Source organism: Pogona vitticeps, chromosome 3 (assembly GCF_051106095.1).
Source record: "Pogona vitticeps strain Pit_001003342236 chromosome 3, PviZW2.1, whole genome shotgun sequence".
Taxonomy (NCBI): domain Eukaryota; kingdom Metazoa; phylum Chordata; class Lepidosauria; order Squamata; family Agamidae; genus Pogona; species Pogona vitticeps.
The window spans coordinates 51430346-51440712 of NC_135785.1; the positions used below are offsets into that span (position 1 = coordinate 51430346).

Consider the following 10367-nt stretch of genomic DNA (forward strand, 5'->3'; position numbering starts at 1 on the left):
ATAAGCTGGAATTTTTTAGCATGTATACTTTCCTGAAACAGAGACATCTACATTGGCTTGGGCATGTCGTGATAATGCCTGTCGGATTCCAAAGATCTCCTGTATGGAGAATTAGTGTAGGGAAAGTGCCCCAGAGGGAGACCACAACTGCACTATAAGGATACAGTATCTGCTAAATAAATAAATAAATAAATAAATAAATAAATAAATAAATAAATAAATAAATAAATAAATAAATAAATAAATAAATAAATAAATAAATAAATAAATAAATAAATAAATAAATAAAGCGGGATCTGAAGACCTTAGGAATGGACCTCAACGGATGGGAAACCTTGACATCTGAGCACTCAGCCTGGAGGCAGGCGGTGCAGCATGGCCTCTCCCAATTTGAAGAGATCCTTATCCAGCAGGCCGAGGCAAAGAGGCTGTCCCAAAACCAGCACAATCAGAGAGCTGGACAAGGGACAGATTGTATTTGTCTTCAACGTGGAAGGAATTGTCTCTCTCAAATTGGCTTTCTCAGCCACACTAGACGCTGTTCCAAGACCTCTATTCAGAGCATGTTACCATAGTCTCTTGAGACTGAAGGATGCCTACACACCTGCCAGGCAAGGTTTTCTGCAGTATTTGTGCAGCCATTACTGTACTGTCTCTTTGGTCACTATCAGCAGTGCTTGAACCTTTAAGTTAATCACAAAGGGAGACTATTTTTGTGATCATAGGAACTGGCACACTGAAAGGAAGGAGGAAATTCCTGAGGTACCATAGGTCCACCATTTAGGTTTTAAAAGAAATTGTGTACATAAACTAGATAACATGATTAACACATATTTGGAAGTGATGTTTCCTCAAATTGTGATGATTTCTGGAGCGTACATTTCTTAGAAAGTCTCATGCTCTGAAGGACAATGGGTTAATTGCTGATAATATGCATTTAAATGCCGAGAATATGCATTTCCTTTACTGTCTAATTTGACTCTGAGACAGTTTCTCACTTCCTTTTGAAATATTTCACATCTTTCCTGTTGTGAGTGACTCTTCTTTTTTCCTTCCCTTTTTGTTTCAGGTTCATAACAGTGATGCTGGATGGGCTCTGGGCTATATGCTGAATCTCACAAACATGATCCCTGCAGAACAGCCGTATATACGTCCCCTGTCCCATGCTAGCTACGTTAGCCTCATGGCCATCTGCTCCATTATGGTGGTGTCTCTGCTTTTCATAGGCTGGGTGATTTATCGCAAACCAAAGTGCCTGAAAAAAGAAATAATTTAGAGCTGGGGCTGGCTTTGCCTGCAGCAAAAGGCCAGTGAAGAACTCTGTGCTCTTCTTCTGTGTTCTGCTGAAATAACAGACTCAGCGTGAAGTCTTTCTTTCTGGCACAGGCAGATGGCAAGACAACAGCACGTTCCTGCCTTTCTATCTTGTTCCCCATTTTGGAGACTCACCAGCTTCCTGATCCTGAATGGGGAGTTGATTGTGGAGGCTTTATGTGTTGAATTCAAACACCAACTTCTCTCAGGTCCACCCCCTTCATGTATTGCTATCATCCCAGAAATGCAGTACAAGAGGTGCCCAGTCAAAAATGACTGACTGAAGAATACAGAGACATACTCAGCCTGGCAGAAACAGCTGCTCTCAGGGTTGCACATCCAAGTTTGCTCTGCTGGAAAGATGTCATTTGGAGATACTATAGGCCCACTGGATCTGCCCCATTTATGGCCACTAAAGTAGCATTCACCACTCATGTAATTTGAAGGTTACAACTTGATGTAATTAATCATTAGCCTGAGAAGCAGGGAGGGGGGGGGCACCATAACTGTATCGCCCTTCTGAGGAGGCTACACAGAAAAATATGTCTTCCAAAAAAACAGAGTCTGAAAGAATGTTAACCTGCTAGTTGCCCAGAACAAGCACAACTGAACTCTAACTGAGGCATTACCACTTCTACCTGGGAATGAGCCTTGTGCGAATGGATTTTCAGTGAACTGATTGGTTTCATGTGATCAGTGATCAGCTGCTTCCCGTGGATTGTATAGATCTGGCCCATGTGGCCTGGTGTTATATCTTTTCTAGGTAATCTGTATGAATAGTGTCATTCAAAAAGTGTGTGTGGATACACTATTCGCATCTTAATTCACCGTTTTGCAGTGGAGGAGTTTTCAAGAATACAAGGCACATGCTCTTGTCACCAGTGTCCTCAGATTCCCCAGCATGAGAGGAAGATTCCTGGAACGAGACTCCCTGTATGACTGAATGACCCTCAGAGAGAGATTGATTTGCACTTGATATGCAAATGAGGAACTGGTATGACCAAGCCCTTCCCAGTCTGCTAAGAAATATGTTGTTGTTCTTTAGTCGTTAAGTCGTGTCCAACTCTTCGTGACCCCATGGACCAGAGCACTCCAGGCCCTCCTGTCTTCCGCTGCCTCCCGGAGTTTGGTCAAATTCATGTTGAAACATACCAGTTGTTATTATTATTATCATTATTATTTATTACACCTAGAGATCCACCAACTAGAGCCACATATTTGTATAGTGACTCGGTAGTATATATATATGCACTTGGAATTAAAAAAGGATGCCTTTGATTATATGCTTAGCCCAGAAATGTGTTGTTAATAAGTAGGGCTGAACTCTTAGTGTCTTCATACAGAAAAACCACCTGCCCTGCTGACACATACAAAGTTTTGTTTATTATAGCAGAGAGACAAACAAACAGTGTTTTTTTCATTATAGCAGTCAAAGAGACAAACTGGCAGACTGACTTACAGTTCTTGTTATTAATTAAACTGCTGGAAGTTAGAACTCTCTTCTTCTTTGGTGTGAGTCCCCTGGAGATCTACCAGTGCATCCTGATCTACCTTTTGTCCACTCTTGATATTGCCTGCCTCCTAACTGGCAGACATAACCGTAAACCTCAACTGTCCAGTAACAGGGCTGATCTGACCCAGTTCAGAGGCTTTTTATGAGGGCCTCCCAGTCCTCATATGCAAAAAACATAGGTGCTTCTTCACCAATAGTTGCAGTTCCGCATGCATGTGTTCAAATGAGAGCGCAGACACACATGTACAGATACGTATATTGAGAAATGGATACATAACATGTATATATTCATGGGAAAAATCATAAAATGAAATTATTTTAAGGGAGACTGCTTGAAGGACTGCATGTATTAGGAAAAATATACAAAAATGCCTGTGATTTTTGTGTGACGTTCTACATTTAGATCACAAAGTGATGCTCAAACAGATGGAACAATTATAAGTTGGGAAAAATGAGGAAAAAAAACCAGATCCATCCATTCCTAGTTAGAAGCCATGGAAGTTGAAAAAACTGTGAGATGATAATCATAGATCCAGGCTGACCTCGCTGAGCCAGAACACACCTGACACTTGGGCATGGCACAGAATCACTTTTAGATGCAGTAGAGCTAGCTATTGTTCATGCTGGGGTTTAATCTAGGGAGACAGCCTTCATTCTAACCCTTACCTATATTCATGTTGGTAAACATATCTGGATAGCCTGTCTAGGGAGAACCATAATTTACATGAAATCTACACAACTCTTTTTATTTAACACAACTCTTTATTTAACACAGGCAGTTTTTCAATCATGCTGTTATCCTCTTCATGGATATTACATCCAAGTAGCACATTTACAATGTAAAACAGCATAATTAATAGAAGTCTGCAAAAACCGAAAAGGGGTCAGAGCATGTAATGTATGAGAATTAGATTTGTGAGTTTCAAAGTATGGAGTCAGGACGATGCATTTTTTCATTTTCTCAAATGGAAAGTGTAGTATCAGAGTATGATTGGTACGGGAAACCCATCACTGGGTTAAAAGTGTGGAGAAAAGGATAAAATTCTCCATTCTCTGTGGTTCTCAGTCCAGACATGCACTGCAGTACCTGCTATAGTAACAACAAATGTAAGTTACACATTTAACATGATGTGTCGCTTTGCTAAAAGTATTAAGACCAAGCTGGATCAGACCAAAAGCCTCTCTTGTGCAACATTGTGTTGCTTCAGTAACCATCCAGATAGTTACGAGAATCTTGCTAGCAGGACGTGAGTATAGTAGCAGCCTCCCGTTTATGATCCCCAACAATCAACATTTTTAAGGCACAGTGCCTCTGATAGTAGAGGTAATAAAGAGGTGTGAGGTTGTATTCAATTGTTAGTCCCAGGTACAGTAAACTTTAGTTCTTGGACTGATTTAATCAACAGGGCCTCTCTGTTTTGGTCTAACAATTAGATTTCCCCATTGTAACAAGTTATCATTGATAGCTATATCTTTCAGGATTTTGTCAAGTTGGATTTCAAAACAACTTCTGCCACACTGCTCTCTTATCAGACCAAGACCTCACACCTTTTTGTAAGATGAGTGATCCATTCAGATAGTGATCTGTTGGGTGAGGTGGGTTTTGGACCAGTGGGACATTTTGTTTACATTTCAGACTGAAGAAAGTATTAGAGCTGCTTCAAATGCCAAAGGTCTAAAATTCAAGGTAATTCTTCGTAGGCAAAAATCTATAATCTTGAGTAGGTTATATGTGACAATTACACTTCGCAGTGTTTTTGTCAAGATTTTCCAAATGTGTATGTGTGCAATTTCACTGAAATAAGTGTACATGCAATTGTCATGCATAAAACTGCTGATTAATTTTCACAGATTTCCATGTAGAAAATTCGTATTATTTTACGCAACCCATACAGGTTAGTCATTATAACAAAAGGAAAAGGGCAATTATTATGCTCTTCCTTTTAGTTTGTTTCTGTTCCAGTCTCTGGATAGATTTCTGCAATAAACAATAACTTAAATAGCTTCAGTAAAAAGCAATGTGCAGATTGTACAGTATATGTGCATCATGCTGTGATACAATAGCCTATTTATCAGCCCATGACTGGCAATGCCATGACCCACTGTGGAAGAATTTGTGTTTCTTCTTTAGTCTCCTATGTTTGAACACCCTGTGTTGAGTTTATAAACCAGTAGTCTGAAATTTGCTGGAAGATACTTAGTCTATTCATCGCTCCACATGCTTATTGAGCATCCATTTTCTATTAAGAAAACAGATTCCAGAGGCATCAAATAGATTTATGGTAGTGATCTGTTTCTTAACACACACATTTTGGATGACACATCCTGACATACCTTCAGTGAGCATGCCCATGTTGGATTTTGTCCAACGTGGGCAGAAGCTGGATGACAGCTCAGTGATGAAGTCTGCCATGCTCCTATGCCAAGAAAAGTGCAACATCTGGTGGCACTCTTTCTGTTTCAGTCTCTGCTCTTTACAGATGTTCACCACCACTCAGCACCCTCCTGTACCATGCAGCCTTGCTAGCATGGAGGGTAGATTATCTCCTTCCTTTCTAAATAAGACAGAGAAAGTATGGGGTAATTAATTTTTCTCTAGTAGCGTTCTCACTTATATCTGTTAGTAGAATAAATGGGTGGCAGGAGAGGTGCCATACATGCTGGGAAAAATGGATGGCAGTCACACATCGCCCTCCCCCTTTGGTCTACATTCTCATGCTTGACCCTCTTTCTGTCCCTATACAGTATTCTTTCATTTTCTAGCAGCACAATTATTGCGCCCAAATTGTACCTATTATTGGAGCTTGGTGCTAATGTTAAATCCTTTAACAATAGGCTGATCTACAAGAATGTGGATGGCAAGAAAATGGTGGGGAAGAAAGCAAGCATAGATTGTTATTTGCTTAATGTTTTAGTGGTTCAATAAAAGGTATTACCCTCTCTTGCCTCTGTGTGATCCTGGGGACCACACAGTCTGTTCTTTGTACTTTCCAGCACAGATTAAGTTATTCTGGTTTCTGACAGTCCTGGTGGTGATGGGGGTGGGGGTGGGGTGGGGAGGGAGAGAGACTGAGAGAGGGGAGGGGAGGGAGGGAGGGAGAGCGAGAGGATACATGTGCTCCTGGCATGTTGCCACTTAACAATGCCCTTGAATATACTGTAAGACTCTGCCTTGGTTTTTGAGTCAAAATGAATCAAACTATTCACTTCATACACATGTACATGTTTTGCATTTGTATGAAAACTAAATAAGGTTTCATCGAGGTATGTCCATTATATTCTGAAGAAAAAAGAGAGTGTACTAGTATAATATAAATAATATTACTTTCATAAACCATCAAAGCCCCGGGGGCAAGACTTCAAGGTTTCATCTCTTTGTCACATTCCAGGCATTGCTGCCTTCAGTGGAGAAAAGGGCTGTGATGCCAATGGCTTAGGTGTCCATTAAGTCTAGTCTGAGTCCTAAGGCAGAGCTAATCAAAGTTATCTTATTGATAAAGGCAGGTGGCAACAGACTAAAACAGATATTGCATGGAGATGTTAAATCTGTATGGCCTGTTTGGAAGCCCTAAGAAACTTCTTCCAGCTCAAAGTACTAAGAAAGAGTTGTCTGTTCTGAAGGGTAGGTATAGAAAAATGTTGGAAGTAGCAGCACTTTTCTATAACATGATCCTATCCCAAGCAGAAGAGACAGTGGGAGTGGGCATCAGTATGTGGGTTGTTGAAAAACAACAACCCATGAGCTGTGAGGTTGTTCAGAGCCAAAAGCTATCACGTACAGCAAAAGAGTGATCATAAAAGCAGAGAATGAAGCAGAAAAGGAAGGATAGATGACATGTGAAGACCAGGAACAGATATGGTTATTTTGATAGGTTTACCAAGAAGTCTGATTGATATTATTTGGCTAGGTTTTACATTATAGCCCTAACTGCTTCTGCTTCATTTTGCTTCAATATTAGAGCCACTCTGTTTCTTCTTTTCTGCTGTTTCCAGAGTAAAACATTTTGCACTTGTCTGACTGAAATTGTTCTATTCCATTCTATACTCGTACTGAATATTGCAATGTTTAAACATTCAACTTATTGCTTTATTGTTTCAATTCAACTTGAGTCGTACTTCTCACATTCCATGTTCCAATTATATTTGTTATGCAGCACTGGACTTTCCTTTGGCCTCTGTGCACAAGGGCCACTAAACATTCTTCTGGCTTTAATTTAGTTGCTTTATTAGCAACAGCATTATTCATAATTTTCTCTTGCTCTTCCCCCATAGCTGACTGAGTGCCTTCTGACCTTATCTTCCATTACTGTCTCTTGCTTATTTCCAACTGCCTCAGTGTCGGTTTTTCAAGATATGAAGTATTCAAAAGTGGTTTACTATTGCTCACTTTTGAACAGTAGCAACAAAAGTTAGCTTTAGTGTCACTGCTTTTGTCTGTGAAAGTTCCTCCCCTAGTGACACCTTCTTTTACAGTTGCAGCCCAGTAGCTGTCCACCAGAGGTTTCTTCCCTCCCCTTCCATCGCCATTGGAACTATCCATTCGCTTGTACTGATATCACTCTTACCAGGGCGAATGCATCTTAGTCTGGTGTCTCAGCTTTGACCCCTCTACTTTAGATGACTCTGCAAGGAGCTCAGATTCATGACAGAGTACCACCTCTCAGTGGCATTGCTCTCAGTTTCCTTGACATACTCAAACCATCTCATAACATTAAAGTATGGGTCCAAGAGGGAGTTCCAGTCTACAGAAAAGGAGTATATATTTTTAAGAGCTTGGGCAGAATCTTATTGTCTCCGTTTTTTCCCCCATATGGCCAACAAAACAAACAATCTTGTTTCATCAAGCCAGCTGGCCATCAGGCTCACCTTCATCCACTTGATGAATAAGCAAGTTACATGCTTGATCGTATGCTCAGCTACACCATGGACAAAACAAATCCAGAGGAAAGCCACTTACATGATTAACTTTTAAGTTTGTGGTTTTCCCCAGTAGGACTTTGGCTAATAAGATTAATCTAAAATGCCTGTTTTTCCTCTTGCTATTGTTTAATTAAAACATACCCAAAGTTGCAGAATTATTTTGCTGAACTTATTATTACTCTGCTGGCTGGATACCTTAAGTGAGTTAGGTTTTTGGTTGCAGAGGCATTGGCTGGGAATTCAATTCCCCACAGTGCATCTCAGAATAACCAGCCTGTACAGCCTTGGGCAAGCTGCACAGTTCCAGGGCATCCCCAGAAGAAGGGAATGGGAGACCACTTCTGAGTATTTTCTACCTAGAAAATTCTGAAAAGTGTCACCGTAAGTCAGAATTGACTTGATGGTACACTATTATTATTATTATTATTATTATTATTATTATTATTATTATTATTATTATTATTATTATTATTATTATTATTATTATTATTATTATTATTATTATTATTATTACTACTACTACTACTACTACTACTACTACTACTGCTGCTGCTACTGCTGCTGCTGTTGCTGCTGCTGCTGCTGCTGCTGCTGCTGCTGTTGCTGCTGCTGCTGCTGCTGCTGCTGCTGCTGCTACTGCTACTGCTACTGCTCCACAACAAAATATCTTTACAAAACTGTATTTTCAAAACAGAAACAAGGCAGGTGTTTGTTTTATTTTGTTTTTGATGTATGTGTATCCACCTTGACCAGTTAGTCAACTATTCTGCTTCTTTCCTTCATTTATCTATAAACAGATATCTGATGTCTTCAGTTCACTCTGCTATCTTCCATAATTCTTCTTTCCCATTTTCCTCTGTAACATTACAAGTTTCCTAGTCTTCTCTCCCTTTATGTCCCTCTCTGCTTTATCCCAAGACTCACTCATCCTTTGCACTTCCACATGCCCAAGTCATCACTCCTACTCCTACTTCATCTCCCTTTCTTACTGTCCTTTCTTTGCTGTGTGCATGCTTCATTACACAGTGGATTCTGAGTAGAATAACTGGAACAAGAAATTAGGTGCAGAGTCACAATGTGATTGAATTTGAACATGCCGTCCCTACCCCGCATTTCTTGTGATTACAGCAACAACATTTTCTGCCCTTTCATCCATCTCCAGAAAGATCAGAACCACACACACCAGAAAGACTACTCTTAACAACCCATGGCAATGAGTGGAGAAGGACTGCAGAAGTGGGATTTTCACTCACACCCAGTGCCTTGTCCATCTAATGAGCCTATTCAGACCAGGGGGAAGTGAAACCAAAGGGAAATATATATCAGGGGTCTCTTATCAACTTTCTCCAGGTTGAAGAATTTACCTGGATGAGTAGTGAAATACAGTGGACCCTCTACTTACGGAATTAATCCGTATTGGAACGGTGGCTGCAGGACAAAAAGTCTGTAGGTCGAGTCTCCATTGACTTACAATACATTGAAAACCGATTGATCCAGTAACTGGCCATTTTTGTTCCATTTTTGTTCCATTTTGGTTTTTTTCTGGTCTGTAGGTTGGTTCTCCGGCTGCAAGTCAAACCTAAATTTTGCGGCCAGAGAAGTCTGTAACTCGAAAAGTCTGTAAGTCGAGCCGTCTGTAAGTCGAGGGTCCACTGTATTTCAACCTAATAAGAAAGAGGTCCAGTTGCCCTGACTCAATGTCCAGATAACCTCATCTGGATGACTGAGAATCTTCACAGATATTTTGCATATGCAAGTTGCCTGAGTTCCAAAATTCAGTTTCTATGCTGCTCTTTGTAACAACTTGAAGTGAATCAATATCAAACCATTCCTTGGACTCCTATGTATGTTTTGATCACATGGGATCATCAAATCAAGGTATGTATTTGCTACTGTCACTCTTTTTTAGGAGCAGGTAGCTTGGTCAAGCCACTGTAGCTATGAGCATATGCATTGTCCATATTTATGTTCCTTTGGTCCTACCAAATAATAAATGATTCTTGCAGATAGAGCAAATCCTATAGAGCTGAATATACACACAAGCATCCAACCCTATAGGAATTGCTCCTTTCATGTTTTCTTATGCTGGATGCAACATTCCTCATGGTGCCGCTTAGGATTTTTTCTGGATTGACGATTTCTTCAGGATTAATACTGCACTATTTGATATGTATGTACATGTTATATATGACAACTTTTTGTAATGTGGCAGCTGAGAAAATTAGAGGCAAGTACTGTATGCTAACCTGTTGTTATTCTCTTTCACTTGAATCTTTTTAAAGTTTTCTTTTTAGGTATGACCTTTGGTTTCAGCAAATAGAGTACTGACTGAATGCATGACTGACGGACTGAGCTCAACTTGAATGTGAATGGGAACTATTGATTAGTGGTCTCTCAGAAAACAATCTAATCAGATAATCCATGACTGATGGTAACTGGAAATAATCATTTCTATGTATTTGTTTCCCAGACTTGTTTAAAGAACCATTGGTGGAGGTGATTTTTCATCCCAGTCAGAAGAGCTAACAGAACCAAATAATTTATAACAGCAACATAAGCAGAATTAAATACTTGGAACCTTTTGTTGTGTTTTCCTCCATCTCTTAGGCTAAATCCCAAC

At 40.0% G+C, this 10367-nt stretch overlaps 1 protein-coding gene across 3 annotated transcripts in view; it reads left to right on the forward strand.

Annotated features, from left to right (window-relative positions):
• The window catches only part of ENTPD1 (ectonucleoside triphosphate diphosphohydrolase 1), a 61677-nt gene extending 59080 nt beyond the window's left edge, over positions 1-2597 (forward strand). For all 3 annotated transcript variants that reach the window (XM_020803084.3, XM_072995734.2, XM_078389391.1), the window contains one exon: positions 1070-2597. In XM_020803084.3, the coding sequence (XP_020658743.2) occupies positions 1070-1276 (207 nt within the window). In that variant the 3' untranslated portion in view covers positions 1277-2597. The remainder of the gene's footprint in view (positions 1-1069) is intronic.
• The last annotated feature ends 7770 nt before the right edge of the window (positions 2598-10367 follow it).